Raw genomic sequence first — 15,206 nt, 5'->3', positions numbered from 1 at the left:
TCCTGCTCTCATCCTGCAAGCACGACTCCTGAGACCCTTCTGCTCGCGGGGGTGTTGTGACTGTGGTGTGGAAAGCAGCAAGACAATGTTAAAATGCTGCCTGCCATTTTACATCCTGAGTTTAAGCAGCGTGTTTTCCTGAGGTTCAGAGGAGATTTTGAATACTCTCAGTCACTGTGGGAGCAAGGGTGTGGGAGATAAAGGTTCCCTCATACTCTTGAGACCCCCCCCTCCCAGGTAACCAATGTTGGAAAGGTTTGAACTGATTAATACATTTAAAACCTTGCTAATAAAACCATCACCAGCCACCACAAACAGCTTCCAGTCTTGTAATTGTTTGTAATCTGCCTCTCCCAATTTGTTGGTTTGTTGGGGTTTTTTTCCTACTGTCTTTATTTAGACCATAAAGTTGCCACTTTCTAACTGTGGTCTGTATTACGTGGGTGAGCGGGCTGAGCTCTGCACGTGCAGCGGTCCTTTGTGGTTTTGCATTCAGTTCTACCATTACAAGGGGCTTTCCCCCACTTGCTTCCAAGTTTCACATGCCCTGTTAAAAGAAAGTAATCTGTATTACCACCAGGGAATGTTTAAAAGGTTCACAAAGGTTGAGATCTCCTTTTTATTAGCAGACAAGACCAGGACCGTGTGGTTTCATCCTAACAGTCCCTCCATAACCAGAATTGGGGCCAGCCGACGTGTTTCGTTGTAGGTACCAGCCACATCCGGACGCGTGGGCTGCTTAGGAAGACTGATTTGCACTCATCCCTTGCCCTCTGGAAGTTGCCTAGGATTTCAACCTCTTGGTTCATTGAACTGGGCTTCCTCAGCCAGCTGTTTCTCCAAAAAGCTTCCAGACATAGTCAGGAGGGGAATCAAAACATTATGCCTCAGGCACGGAGGACCGGTGTTTGTGGCTACTGTTACAGCAGGTCTTGCAGGGCTGGAGCAGACCATCCTCTAACAGGACCTGAAGGGGTTTGTTCTGCTCACAACTCATTTGCAGATGTCACAGATGGCAGCCGTCTTCCCGTGGGCAAAGTCCTGAGATCATAATTACCGAGGCTGAGAGTTTAGAAAAATGCATGTGGGAGACTGGCCTGGAGCATAAAGGTCTTTGGACGCCTCTTTATTTCTGTGTGTGTTTTCCTCCTGTGGACCAAGCTGCTGGAGGGATCCTGTTGTTGATAGTGGTCTTGCAGGATGTTGCGCTGGGTTTTTAGTCCCTCCCAGTCACTCGGTTGGCTTTACCTGGTGCTTGCCCCGATACAGATGCCCCTTCCCGGCCCTGGGAGCAGAAACAATAACAGGACTTTGCTCTCCCTGTGAGGAGGAACCTGTGTGGTGCAAGGTTTCCCTCTGCAGACATAAGCTCTGACCGGGAAAATGGCTGGTCCTTCTTTCTACCGCTCTGAGCAGCTCTTAAGAGTTCAGCTCTGGTAACAAAGAGAAAATGGTGGCTTCATTCAGCTCAAGCTGTAATTGTGGGAAGAGGCCAGGTCTGCTCCTCTGTGGAGATCACCATGACCAGAAACTACTTCCCGGAGGTGTCCGAGTGGGCCTCGGGCTGCTGGGGCAGAGGATGGAGCAGACCTCAAAGGATGCGTGGTGTGGGGAGGCTGTTTCCATCCCTTGCGTGGAACCGTGCTGCTGCCTCTGCTCTGGCTCTGGGAGGATCCTCAGCTCTTGAGTGCCCTCACGAGGGATCTGCAGAGCCCTCTCCTCAGCACGAGCATAACTGCACAGTCCAGCCAAAGCGGGGAGAGGCCGGCGGGAGGTCTGCTTACGGTTTTGTCCCCTCCCTCTGCAGGGAACACGCTTGCAAGCTGTGTTCTTGGAGCCTTTTCATTGCAGGCTCTTGGATCTGCGTCCCGCAGGCTGAGGCCAAGCTCCTTTCTGCTGTGCATTGTATGGCTGCTTCCCCTGGAGAGGAGAAGGGGGGAAATAACGTCTTAAGCTCCCAATATCTGCAAATCTCTCTTACGATGGAGGTTTTGTAGGCCTGAAAATGACCCCTGAGGGACCAGCCCTGGCCAGCTCAGCCACTTGACTTTAAATGCTGGGGGTGACGAGTTTATGTCAGCTCACAAGGCAGCGGCACGTTCACACGTGTAATCAGCGCTAATTTTGTGGTGGAGCAGCCCAGACTGGCCTTCCAGAACTGATTTTGCCCCTCACTTGAGCTGCTATGTAATTTTCAAGGTAATTTTTAGGGTCGTTGAGCGCCCTGTGGCAGCACATCCTTCCCTGCAGAACTACTGCTGCAGAGAATGGGGCTAAGAAAAAAAAAAAAAGGAAAGATAGTTGGGGAGGGGGGAATGCATTGTTTAATAGGCCAAGTAAAATAAGAATAACTCTTTTTTTTTTTTTTTTGTAGATGAGGAATTGAAAAAGAATTTAGTTTTAGCATTGACGTAACAGCAGGCCGCTGATAAGCTCCAGCCAAACCGTGCTTGGGCAATGTGTGTATGTGCAGGAAGAGATGCTGCCGGAGAGATTAAGAACTGGGTGTGGGAGGACAGTTGATGGGCGCCCAGGAGGAATAATTTACCTGCGATGCTGCAGAGCTGGACCATGTCCTGCTCCATCCTGGTCCTGTGCTGCAGCAGTCGGAGAGCTGATGGGAACGGGGACCTTCGGTTCCTCCGGAGCTGCCGTGGGTGTATCGGCTCTCGGCTGTGCCCCGTGTCCTCTGCGTCACCCGGCGGTCTCCCTCGCCGGGGGCTCTGCAGCTGCTGCACCCATGTCTCGGGGAAGCATGTGTCAGAGTGCAGGATTTCTGAATTAACTCACAGTCTGGGAAGAAGAAGGGAACTTGAATCCCTGGCTGGGAGAAACCTTGCTGGGAGTCCTGCTGTCCCCCCTGAAGTGACCCCATGGCCAGCCCTGACGGGGCGCGGAAGGAAGGGGATGGTGTGGAAACGCTGTGGCTCGGCACGGTGCGTGGGGAGGTTGGCCTTGTGCCTCTGCATCGACATGTCTCACTTTGAGCAAGGTGCTGCTCAGCCATTTCAGGGACTTGCAGGAGGTTCTTGCTTGGTACATATCAAAGATCCTTTCTCTGAATGGGCTGCAGATCTAGCCCCAAAGCTTACGGAGAGGTGCAGTCGCTGCTGAGCAGCCTCTGGACCTGCCTGCCCTGGTTTCCCTGCCTCTCCCCAACGGCAGGCACCATTCCCGCTCTTGGTTCAACCTGGTTTTTGGAGTAGATATGAGGATGATGATGCTGTTTATCAACACAGATCATGGTAAGCACATCACCTAGGCCAAAACCACCAGTGCAGCCTTCTGCCTGGAGATGCCGTCAGAGCTCGTTCAGCTGCTCCCCTCGAACTCGCTTTTAAATTCACATGCAAGCCTAAAAAAGCATCCAGCAGTCACTGCGCCTGGTGACACCGGGTTTTTCATCGGAATCTTTGGGCTAGGGCCAAATCTTGTCCTGTTGCATCAGACAAGAGGAGACGAGTGATGTTTAATTCTGGCAATCGATCACATGAACATGGATTTGAAAATAGATGCCGATGTTATGAGTATTTAGGTTGCCAGAGCCTGGATAGGGACTGAAGGTGGTGTGACATTGGGTGGAATTGATCTGGTCAAAGGTGTTGAAATGAGAAATGTTTGCTTTCTGTATTTCTAAAATATTTCAGTTGTCAGTGGTTTTCAGTTTAATTATTATCATTAAGTAGGATGCAAACCTCAGTATGTTTCAATCTGGGTTGAATTCAGCATCTGTTCAGGGGTTTGGTTTTAGTTTTGCCTTTTAGTTAAAAAAGCTGCAAATGTTTGCCCCAAACAACTGAGAAAAAGATTGTTTGGAGTTTTTCCAGAAAAAGCAAATATTCACTTTGTTTGCACAACTACAGCCCTGACCTAAATAAAACTTTGTCCATTATGATGATCTCTCTTGCTTAATGAACTGAAAATAGTGAGAGGGAAAAAAAAAAAAAAACCCACCCACCAGAATACAGTAAGACTCCAGTCTCACTTCGAAGACTTTGCTGGTTTCTTTTGCAATCTCATTATTTATTTTTAAATAGAAGTCTTGTTTCAGAAGCAAGCAGGTATTTTTGTCTTTAAAAGGTCATAAAGATATTTCTGTATTAGAACAGCTCGCGTGAAAGATGCTTACAGCGATGTGTCCAAGCAGAGCGAAGTTGCCCTTGCATATCTTAGCTATGCATTACAAACACAGTACATAAAACGGAGAGCAAGGTAACGTTAAAATACAGATTTCCCTCAAGATATTGCCATAACATGATTAACGCTCTGCCGGTTCTTACATCAACGCCCATACTGAACTGTGCAGAGCAGAAGCAGTGTTTTCTCTTACCAAAGTAGTGTATAGCAATAAACAGGAGGGAGGGGAGGAAGCAATCTGTACCTGGTACAAAACCGTGCCCTGGGCTGCCCTGCTGATGCTGGGCTCCAGCAGGTAATTCTCGTGCTTGTCACGGTTAAAACCCCTGCGGTCTTGTCTTCATGTCCCCAACCAACCAAAAAGTCTGTCCTTTGGTTAGGACGTGAACAAAGAACCCCCTCCTCATCCTTCATTTTGTCCCCTCCTCCAAGTTAATGGCCACAAAAATCTCCTGAGACGGGTCAAGGCACGCAGCGGGAGGAAAGAAGAGACAGGCAGTGGGTTTAGGGTGCGGGGCTGGGCCTCAGCTGGGCCAGAGCAGCAAGGCACCGTTGGCAGGAGACCCGGCCAACGCCAGGCTCCGGTTGCCGTAAGGAGCGCTCAGATGCGCTGCTTGTAAAAACACCGTAGTGTTCTCCATTTGTGTCTTGTTCGGATCCAGAGCCGGGCTCTGCAAGGTCTGTGCTGCTTATATGGAAATAAGCCGTGCTCTCATACAGCTGCTCCTTCTCCGGCAGGCACAAGGGGCCGACACGTGGGGCCGACTGTTGGGTGGTTATAAATGCTGTAACCTGCCCCCCCAGGTGTTCCTAGAGTTGGCTGCTCTATCCCAGAGCATCCGCGGAAATGCGATGTGCAGGGCCACCGCAGTGTTTCCAGGATTCGGGTTTCTCTTCCTGGGATGCAGAAGAAGAGGCACGGTAAGAAACCAACCTGCTTTGTTGAGGATTTTTAGTGTTAACGCCAGAGATTTTGTCTTTACCAGCTAATCCCAGCTCTGCTCCTAGTTGCTTTAGCACGTGCCAGAGCACCGGCTGCCTGGCAGGGAGGCAAATGTACCTTTGGAGGGCAAGGACCTGGTGTGCTACCCTACGCAGTTTGAAATAAATATCAGTGTTAACATCTACATCCATCAGTACAAGTCAGCTGGGGAGAGGCAGGCAGACGGCTTCCTGCCCTCCGCACAGATCAGAGATCTGGATGAAGAGCAATCCATCGTGTAGGACCAAAGAGATAGTCACAGCCTTGTGGTGGCAAAGGGATCAAGAGTGGACTTTTTTTTTTTTTTTTTAAGAGGTAGCATTAAGTTAAACTGTATTACTCATTCTTTCACCTGTGCCATCCCTTGAGGCTTCACGCTATCAGAGCAACAGTGAGGTGGTTTCTGTTTTGTTGCTCTCTGTCTTTGGAGCTTATTCTCTGGTGTGTGAGGTTCCCCCCTTTAGTGCAGTGTTTAAGTGCTGACAACCTGAAATTTCTTCTAAATTGATGTTTAGGGGATTTCTGAATTGCAGGTTTCTTTGAACATCCTATATATTTAGGAGCTGGGTGTCATTCAGTCTGTGCAAGTGGGGCTCTATCAGGACTGACTGGTCAAACCCTCGATGAGCCAACTGGTTTTCTTTTTGAAGCGTGCCTTCAAAATGTTGGGCTTTGGGGAATTTGACTTTCCTGTGTTCCAGCAGCTCTCTGCAAAGAAAGAGAAACCTTCTAGATAAAGTATGTGTTGAGACTGATGTACACGACATCAGCAAACTGAGGGGCAGAAGAAATGAAAGAGCTACTGAATTGACGTATCTTTCTGGCGTAACAGTTGTGTACGTTATTTGTGTATTTCCTGATAGAAATTCTACCTGCAAAGTCCTGTTTTCCCTCCCACCTCCCCACACAGCGATGTTCTCCTGTGCAATTAGCAGTCTAGAATATCCACTCTTCCCATCTGCCAGAAGGAAGCGTGTCATCTGCCACCTCCAGGACTCAGCTGGCCAAATGGCCTCGATCAACTTGTACCTGTCCAGCTCTTTCCCAGGAAGATACGGGGAAACAAATTGAAAAGAAATAGCACTGTTTGTGCCACTGCCTGCACCGAAGTCAGCCAGGACCATCTTTCCAACCCTTCCCGGGGCTCTGGTAGCCTTTGGCCTTAGGGTTTGGTGTGGACGTGGCAGCCCCCCTTCTCGATGGTCTGCACGGGGTGGATCGGTAGGACCAGGTGGGAGATGCGGCTCCACAGCCCACTCAGCTTGTCAGAGTCCATGTGGTCGTAGGAGCTGGGGGTCCTGGTATTGGTGAACTTGGCCCAGAGGAAGTCGCGGACCTTCTCTTCCACCTGCTGGAGGCTGATGTGGGTCTCCAGCATCTCCTCTTCCAGCAGCACGGTCAGCAGCAGGGCCACGTCCTTGAAAGCAGCACTTTCATGGTCGCAGTATTTGTAGAAGATGAGGGTGGCCCCCGCCGGCAGCAACTCGAAGCGGTGTATCACCGCAGCACGGCCCCCAGCCTGGAAAGCTAAGCTCAGCTCTGAGTCCACATCCAGCTTGGCCTGGTCACTCTGGAGCCTGGATTTATCCATGCCATCTATCTGGACCGTGCTGGCGTGCAGGGCGGCCGAGTAGGTGTCAGCCACACGGGCACTAAGGCATCGCAAGGTCCACTCAGCCTTGCGGGCGGCCGTGAAGATGATGATGGCCGGTTGCGTGTGGTGGGACGCGTTGAGGTGCTTCTGCAGGAACTTGCGCCCGCGAAGCCACAGGTGGGGACTCTGCCCGGGAAACCTGTCCTGCAGCTGGTTGAACTGGGACAGAAAGGCCTCCACCGTGGGGTTCTTGGGGGCTTGCTGGGACTTGGAGGTGGGGTTGCCGAAGCAGAATATGCAGAAGCCGAGCAATACAAGGCTGATGACAACAAGCCCTGTTCAACAGGGGAGAGATCAGAGACGGGGAACAGAAGTCAGTCCCAAGTGACCTGCAGTGATATGCTGGAAAAAGTAGCTACAAGGGTTCTTCTCCCCCTCCCAGATCTTCCCCACTACCCCAGGAAAGTGGTTCAGGTTGGCACGCTCTCTGGGGGCCCAGGAATGGTGAAGAGGCTGCTTGCCCCATGTTGTGAGACCCATGCTCCTACACACCAGCCAGGAAGAACTACAGCTCCAGAGATGGAGGCAAGGCTACAGCTTTGTTGTCTCAGTGCAAAATTTCTTGAGGAAACTGCAGCTGGCCACAAGCTTTCTTCTCTTTCCTCTGCTCTCTTTTAAGGTTTGTGGCTGTTTGGAGCACCTACCTCCACAGATGGAGGCATCTGACCCAGCTAAGGTGTCCTCTGTTCACTGCCTTCCTCCTAGCTATGCTGGGTGAACAAAGACTACCATGCTTCTGCCCGGAAAAGGAGGACAGCGAGGTCCAGACACAACCACTTGTGTCCCTCTCCATGGCAAAGCGGAGTCTCTTTCTACCAGGAGAAACGTGTGGTGCGGATCAGCATCACGGTTCCTGTTTGGGGGACTGGGAAGGGGATCCATCAGCGTAGGAGCCTCAGACCTCCCAGGACATGCCAGGGTTCTCCTGGCATGCAGAACACAATGTGCCTGCTCTGAGGCTGGATGAAAAGCTGCTACTGTAGGCTCAAACTGACCCTATTTTTAAAGGTATGGCGTTTTTTTTTCCCCTCAAACCCTCAGAAAAGGCCGTGAAAGGTCCTGAGAGAGAGAAAAAGAATTAAATATGCTTCATTACTTGTTCCTGGAGGATCAGTGCCTTCTGGTCGATGGGTAACGCACAAGGGAAGCTTCTTTTCCTCACCTTTCAGCAAGAGGGACTCTTTGGCCTTCTCCTGGTCTGTGCTTTGGGTGGTGACGTTCTGCAAGCAGGACTGAGCCTCCGGCTTTGGGGCTGCGTGCCCTGCAGCGAGAGAAAGAAACGTGCCGCTCAGTGTGGAGGGAACGTGTAAGTTGGGCTGTAACAAGAAAAGCCACAGAACTGCCAGGAGCTCCCAGCTGAGGGAGAGAGTTAGAAGTTAATATTGCTTTGGGTTAATACTGCTTTGAGTCTTGGCTGCCTCTGCTTTTGGGGCAGGGGAAGGAGAGAGATGATGCAGAGTGCAGCGTGGTTTCATGCCTTTCAAAGCAGGACAGCAGCCAAAGGAGAGAGAAAGGGAGAAGTCAGTTAATCTCTTATACCTTCTTTCCTGCTCGGCTCCAGAAAACTGACAACGGGCACTAGAGAGGTCACCATACCCTTTTTCTAACACCTATGGGAAGTGTAGGCGTGTGCACGGCGGAAGAGCAGCAGCGTGCAGCCACCAGCTCACCTTTGGTCCCATGTCTGCTCCTTAACGTGCCTTGGGATCCGCTCTCCTGTGTTTCTTGCTCTATGTGCTCTTCTGGCTCCCAACCTTGGAGAGGGGCACTGGTGCTCTTCTCTGCCAAGAGGCCCTCGGTGACATCTTCTGTGGCGGTCACATCCGAATGTGTCGTTTTACTGTCAGACCTCAGTGACTTGCTTTCTGATGAAGCATCTTCCTCTGCGGTGTAGGAGCTTTCACATTGCTTGCTTATCTCCTGCTCCTCCCGTGTTTCCTGGTGGACAGGGCTGTCTCCTTTGCTGTCCGTTTTATCATGGGCCAACCTGGCTGTAGGGAATAAAATTTGCAGACCTACACTTAGTGTCTTTCAGCACAAGAACCAACTTTCTTCTCCTCCTCTAAGCAAAGGCCCAGGTTATCAGCATCTTGGAAACGCTGCACACACAGAAGGGGAGAGACTCACCTTCACCCAAGTCATCTTCTTCCTCAGATCTTTCTGAGACACCATCTCTTGTCTTCCCAGGTTCTTCCAGTGATACTTCGGTTTCCTGGAGAACCTTCTCCTCTACTGTGGGGCCAGCTGAATCCGGCAGTGTCGTCTCTCCTCCATCAGCAGTTGGTGATTTACACACCAAAGAGTCCTCCTCTGGTTTGCAAGAGGTCTCAGGCCTCCTGCTTGTCACTTGGTGCTCAGGTGTCTCTTGGGTGGGCTCTTGGTGTACAGGATGCTCTGCTGTGCTCTCCACCTCATCTTGGGCTGGCCCAGCTGTTGGGATCAGAGTTGACAAGCTCAGCTCGCCATACAGGAGTCAAGAATACCCAAGGCTTTACCACCACCCTGTAAAACTCCCAGTTCTTGCACTTCAGAAACATCTACACAAGCAGCATTTCAGAAACATCTATGCCCAGTGAGATGAGGAAGAGAACAGAGTGGCCAAAAGTGAGAAAACTCATGGGTCAGGATCAAGACAGCTGAACAGGTGAAGGAAAGAGGGGGAAACCACAAGCAATGCAAAGACCATCGCTCACCACCTCCCACGAGCGGACTGATGCCGGGCCAGTCTCTGAGCAATGGCCACCTTGGAAGCCAACCACCCCCTTCTTCTTCCTGTACCCCAGTTTTTATTGCTGAGCATGACGTTATAGTGTATGGAACATCCCTTTGCCCACCTTGGGTCCCCACCCTATCTTCTGCCCACCCCAGATTATTTGCTTGGCAGGGGAAAAAGCGGGGGGGGGGGAAAAGAGAAAGCCTTGACGCTCTGCCAGCACTGTTCGGCAATAGCCAAAACACTACGGTGGTATCAACACGTTTTGGTTTTTTTTAAATCACAAATCCAAAACGTGGCACTGTACGGGCTGCTACGAGAAAAGTGAACTCAATCCCAGCCTATGTCCCACGCTGTCCTACGTGGGGTGGGAAGGCAATTATTTCATTAAGTGGTAGGATTTGTTACCACATCTTCCAGAGATAGTGAGTTTTCCTCGGCTGGTAAATTAAGGCGATGAATTTGAAGCATTTCTAAGGCTGTTGTTGAGTACTGGCCAGAACAGTGATGCCAACGCACTTCAAGCATCCGTCTGAATGTAAATGTTAGCTCTGCTCATGCTCCTTCTCTGCTCCTGCTCTGGAGCTGCTCTCCCAAACAGCTGTGGTAATGTCTAATTAAAAGCAAACACTGGAGCATAATTCAATGGAGAGATTCCGAGGCTGAACGCAAGCATTTGCAACATATTCTGAATCTTGAAAAACCAAACCGTGCAGCTCAAATTTCAGGCGCTATTTGTAAAAAAAAAAATTGCTTATGAATGATCAAGCACTACGGCAACGTGATTATGCTAAAATTGGAATAAAGACTGATAAAAATGGCAAGGAACTCCCTCCTAATTTGAAAGCAGAGAAGAAGTCACGCTTGTCACATGCCTTTGGAGCACGATTTTTACACCCCTTCTTGCTGATTATTACGGGAACGCTTCTGACCACGTAGGGCAGACCTGAGCTGGTTATAGCATCGGGGTATCCCTGAAATACTCATCTGTAGCAGTCATAGCAAGGCACCTGGTGAAACCTACACGTTAGAAACTAAAATATGAGGAACCTGGAGGTATCCTGCTATTCAAGCTGGGCACAAACAGTACTTCTTCCCCTGCCTCCTCCAGAGGTTTTCCATCCATAGGTGGTGGAAAATTGGCTTATCATTTGAGCATCCGTAGGTGGGATGCAGGGAAGAAAGCTCTTCCAGTCTGGAGCTCTGTTTTTAGCCTTCCTTGTGCTGCCATCCTGGACACAGAGACTAAACCTGCTACAGATGGGAATCCAAAACTGAAAGTAACTTGTTAATCTTTCACCCTTCAGGGGGAAAAAAAAAAAAAAAAAAAGGCAAAAAAAAAAAAAAGCATCTGGCTTTTCTTGGCCTGGAAAAGAGGGGATTCTTTTATTCTTTATTTTTATTTTGCTTAGGTTTCCCATGTCACTGTTGAAATCGTCTTGCAAAGGGATTTTCCTAGTAGATGGAGGAAGCGTAGGATTCACTTACCTCCAGACGGATCGACGCTTGGGTTCTCTTCCATTTTCTTTCTCCCCTGGAGCTGTGGGTTCTGCACCGTTTTGTTTCACTTTCCCCTTTGGTCATAAGGAGACGTATCTCCGTGCTGTTTGAGTGGCTGACCAAGTCCTACCCCTCTCGCAGACACCATCCCGTCTTGGTCTTGGGAGTTGCAACTAAAAGCCCATAAACCTGATAAGCAGAAACACAGGAGCAGTGATTCATGGTGGAGAAGGGAGGCTCTTCCCTCCGCGATTACCGAGGTGGTGTGAAAACGGATGGATGTCACGGATAACCGTGAACCTTCAGCCCAAGGGCTAGTAGCTATTTGGTTTCCCGGCAGGCTACGAGTGGTTCAAGGGCTAACGCAAACCGCAGTTGTCTTGGCACAAGCCAGTGGGGCTCGGCACCGGTTTCTTATCCGGATGGACTCGGCTCCGAGATGGCAGACCTGGAGCCTGGGGCTCGGCTGGCTGCCCCGTGTGCTTTCGGGCACCCGGTATCTCACAGCCAGGTCGACACAGAGCAACGTCCCTGCTCCACCTTACCTTCCTGCCTCCGGCGGGTTGGGGCGGGAGGCGGTGGTGTTGGAGGGCGAAGTCGCTGGCAGAAACACTGCCTGGCCCCCCCATGCAGCAGCGTTACCCCCCACCCGACCTCGCACCCGTCCGAGGGGGCCGAGCAGCGTCCTGGCCAGGTGTTGTGAACCTGGAGCCGCAGCCTGACTCCCCTACACACCCCCCCCAGCAAACTTCCGTCTCTGCTAAAGCACTTTGGGACTGGACGGCCGCGCAGGACGGGGCTAGGCTTGGTGATGTAACCTGAGAAAGTTGATGATGGATTTCACAAGCGCAATGCCCGCCCGTGGAAAATCAGGCGGCGTGGAAAACTGCCGAGAAACTTTCCCTGCCGGAGAGCGGTTCATGCGGATTTCTGTACAAAAATTTCACGCTCAGACTTCACAGCAGCTCTTCCCCCCCCCACACACTGTCTCTAGAGCTGAGTTTTCTTGCTAAATACGAGATTTGGAGGTGGTGCTGGGGGGTATAACTGCTGCTCCCTGCCGCCCGGCTCCCATCCCTCCCCTCCCCGTGCTGTTCCGGCTGGTGACGCTCTGGCAGAAGAAGGAAGTCAGAGGAACAAAGTGGTTTGTAGAGTCGGACGCTTACCCAGGCAGGTTCGGAGCCGGTCAGGGCAGCAAAGTGAAGCAGAGGGATGGCAAGAGGAGGCCGGCGCTGGCCCCTCTGCTTGCCCTTCCCAGAGGGCCCGTGGCTCTGCCGGTGGCGGGACAGGCTGTGCCCCCAACGCACGCCCTTAATCCTCCGCTGTCAACGTGACAGTGAACTCTGTCCTTCCACGGGCAGCCGGCAGGCTGCTGGGAGGTGTAGTTTTCCTTCCCTCCTTGTCGCCAAAGGTGGGCGGCTTTTCCCTAGCGAACAGCAGTCGTTCTCGGGAGTGTTCGGGAAACGGTAACTTCTTTTTTGGCCGTATTTCTGAAACTCTGCAGAGTTTCCTTCGGGCAGACTGGATGACTCGCGGCTTCCTGCGTGAAGTAAGAGCGTTGCAGATTTAAACAACTAAATGATGGTGAGGAGGGAACTGTCCGGAGAGTTTATTTATGAAGATGAAAAGTGCCACAAGAAAAACAACGTGAACATGTAGCCAGCAAACCCCAGACTCTTGAAATGTCCTGTTGCGCAAGTGCAGGGAGGCTGGGGAGCTGCGGGCTGCGAAGGGGAGAGTCTTTAGCATCAGCCTGAAGGGCAAAGGGGGGGGGGGGAGCCCCCCCAGTGCTCCCCGTCCAGCGTGGTCCAGAGACTGCAACAGGCAGAAGGTCAGAGAGAGTGTGCGTGGCTGCTCCTGGCCTCATTTGGGCAATGCTTTTTCAAAAGACGATGGTATGCTTTGCCGTGCGCGCACGGGGGACAGGTATGGTCCAACCCCCTTCCCAGGACACGTGCCCCAGGGAAAGGCATCAGCGCAAGATGCAGCAGCGCAGAGACTGCAACTCCCTCGAGGTCAGCCTGCAGCCTTGTCACTAACAGCTCTCCTCCCCAGAGGAGCCCAGCGGCAAATGGCTGAGACGAAGCACGGGGAAAGGCGACCGAAATAGAGACTAAATGGTTGGGAGTCCTCAATGTGAAGAGCAGAAGGCTGAAAGGGGAATTTGACTGATGTGCAGTTGTTGTGCACCAAATCCCTTGATACGACGACTTGAGATGCTTGTAAAACAGGTAGGAGGTCAGGTCCAGGTGGGCAGAAAAAGGTACTTATTTATGCTGTGCGCAGGAAACTTCTGGACCTTTCTGGCACAGGGGCCACAGAGTGTCAGAAGTTCAAAAAAGGATGAGTCTCATTTGTGGACAGCAGGTCCATAAACAGTTACTACAGGGCAGGGCTGTACTAGCAATGGGAGATGCCGTTTAGGTGAAGCAGATGGTCCCAGCCCCGTCCCCTGCTCCGCTCCCCTTCTGCTCCCGCAGCACCCAGCACGGTCCCGCTGCGGATGCTGAAGCCAGAAGGGGCCACGTGCGCCGTCCTGTTTGTGCCCTCCCGGGCAGGGCTGGCCAGAGGGTGCCCTGTTTCCTCTCTGTCCCTCCCCAGGCCTCCACGAGCTGCCCCCTACCATATTGTAACCGCTCCGTTACGAGACACACGTGTATGTCACGCCACACAAGCGGTATCACGTGTGTAAGCATTACTACCGACGCGGGAAGGTCAGACAGCGTGAGGTGTGCGTGGGCACGGTGCACGTAGCGATAGCAGAGAAGCAGCGCAGAACGTCAGCGGCTTCCTCTGTGACCAGAGCCACCCTGCTGGTGGTGGCAGGGGGGGGACGACGACGCAGAGTCCATCTCCCCTCCCCAGCAGACTCAGCACATTCCTTTATCGTGGCTGACCTCTCACCGGGCGCAGCGGAAGCTGTAAAACCGGGAAGGATGGCAAAGCAGGAAGGAGAAAGTCCAAGCGGCTGAGCTACAGAGGCCGAGATCTCCCTGAGGGCCCCGCGTCCATCTCGCGTATCCGCTAAAGGCGCAGTTGACTGTGACTTTGGCCAAGGTGGCCAAAGCAGACAGGAGCTGCGGGCTTTGTGAAAATCAAAGTATTTTACATCCTTCCATCCCTACATCCAGCTGGTCTCTTCATCACGGGAGGCAACTGGGAGCGGGCAGAGGGACCAGCCCATCTGCAGACCCACAGGTGCCATGAAACCAGTGGTGGAACTCCAGCTCAGTGAGTGAAGGAGGCGAGTGCATGACAAAATCAGGGGGTGGCCGCACTCTGTGCTGGTGGAGAGCCCAGCCACCAAAAAGCAGCTTGGCAGGAGAATTACCTGGTGGGTCTGGGACACAAAGTCATCTACCATCGCAAAACTATTACAAAAAACCACGTTGACATAGTATAACATTGCTTTTCCTCCTTTAACATTCATAAAGTCATGGGATATGAGCTGGTTCGCAGAATTGTAACTTAACAAATCTGGTCTTTTTTTAACTCAGGTTTGATGGAGGGTTTTATTTAAACAGGAATAACATTTTCTCTCAATCTGCAAAAGAGTCAGCAGTGACTAGGTGAATTAGGAAGGATGGGCTATGAAAATATTTACATCATGTAACTGTTTAGTAACTTTCTTTGGAAACTTGTGACTATAGTGACACTACTTGTAGTTCTGCCCACCCAGAGATCACAAGCCAGTCACTGGCACGTCTTTTTCTACTTGATTTGACCTGCAGGGACGGTTCAGCTGTGCTTTGCAACCTCCAGAGGCGATATTCGTTACATCCTCTTTTATTTTTGCTTTAGGGAACATTGCTCAATGTCTGCGTCGTGCTTTTACATCTGAAAAGAAGGACGATATTTACTCTATGGCTGGTACAGGAGGTATGCATAACTTATCTCACAAATACTCACTTGCTTCTGGATGAAACTGGAACACTTACAGTGTGCTACTATTGCATTAAAATCGGTTTGATTTTGAAATATACGGACAAGACAGTTGCAGAAGTGAAGACTGAATGGCATTTCCCTCAGCCGGCTTTCCTGTCTGAGCGCACACAACAGGTACGCATCTACCCTGTTTACAGCCCTGCAAACAAGTAACATCACAAATGAGAGCGTACGCGTTCCGCGGCCCCGGAGATTTAGATAGTGCCATTACAGATGTCAGTAGTGTCTTCCCCAAATCATCTTTTCCATAAAGAAATTCCTTAGGATTTGTTTCC

General features: G+C 51.3%; 1 protein-coding gene across 3 annotated transcripts; it reads right to left on the bottom strand.

Annotated features, from left to right (window-relative positions):
* Window positions 1-4,002: 4,002 nt before the first annotated feature.
* Window positions 4,003-12,291, bottom strand: TOR1AIP2 (torsin 1A interacting protein 2). 3 transcript variants are annotated; one of them, XM_075760384.1, is made up of 6 exons: window positions 12,153-12,291; window positions 10,975-11,175; window positions 8,901-9,203; window positions 8,444-8,764; window positions 7,870-8,034; window positions 4,003-7,048 (listed from the first exon to the last, which is right to left on the bottom strand). In XM_075760384.1, exons 2-6 carry the CDS (start codon window positions 11,006-11,008, stop codon window positions 6,282-6,284), a joined length of 1,590 nt encoding a protein of 529 aa, XP_075616499.1. In that variant the 5' UTR covers window positions 11,009-11,175; window positions 12,153-12,291; the 3' UTR covers window positions 4,003-6,281. The 3 variants fall into 3 exon arrangements, with proteins under 3 accessions (XP_075616499.1, XP_075616502.1, XP_075616500.1); XM_075760387.1 differs by having other exon boundaries at window positions 7,936-8,034; XM_075760385.1 differs by lacking the exon at window positions 12,153-12,291 and adding an exon at window positions 11,532-11,979.
* Between the last annotated feature and the right edge of the window lie 2,915 nt (window positions 12,292-15,206).

The sequence above is a fragment of the Balearica regulorum genome, chromosome 8, assembly GCF_011004875.1.
Source record: "Balearica regulorum gibbericeps isolate bBalReg1 chromosome 8, bBalReg1.pri, whole genome shotgun sequence".
Taxonomy (NCBI): Eukaryota; Metazoa; Chordata; class Aves; order Gruiformes; family Gruidae; genus Balearica; species Balearica regulorum.
Note: the sequence above shows the minus strand (reverse complement) of the source record. Positions and strands in the feature narration are given on the sequence as shown.

Coding starts and splice junctions, on each gene's coding strand:
- TOR1AIP2 (XM_075760384.1), bottom strand. CDS start 11,008: ATGGAAGAGAACCCAAGCGTCGATCCGTCTGGAG. Junction 8,765..8,900: donor AGAAGATGACTTGGGTGAAG/GTGAGTCTCTCC, acceptor TATTCCCTACAG/CCAGGTTGGCCCATGATAAA. Junction 7,049..7,869: donor CACTGATCCTCCAGGAACAA/GTAATGAAGCAT, acceptor CCTGTTGAACAG/GGCTTGTTGTCATCAGCCTT.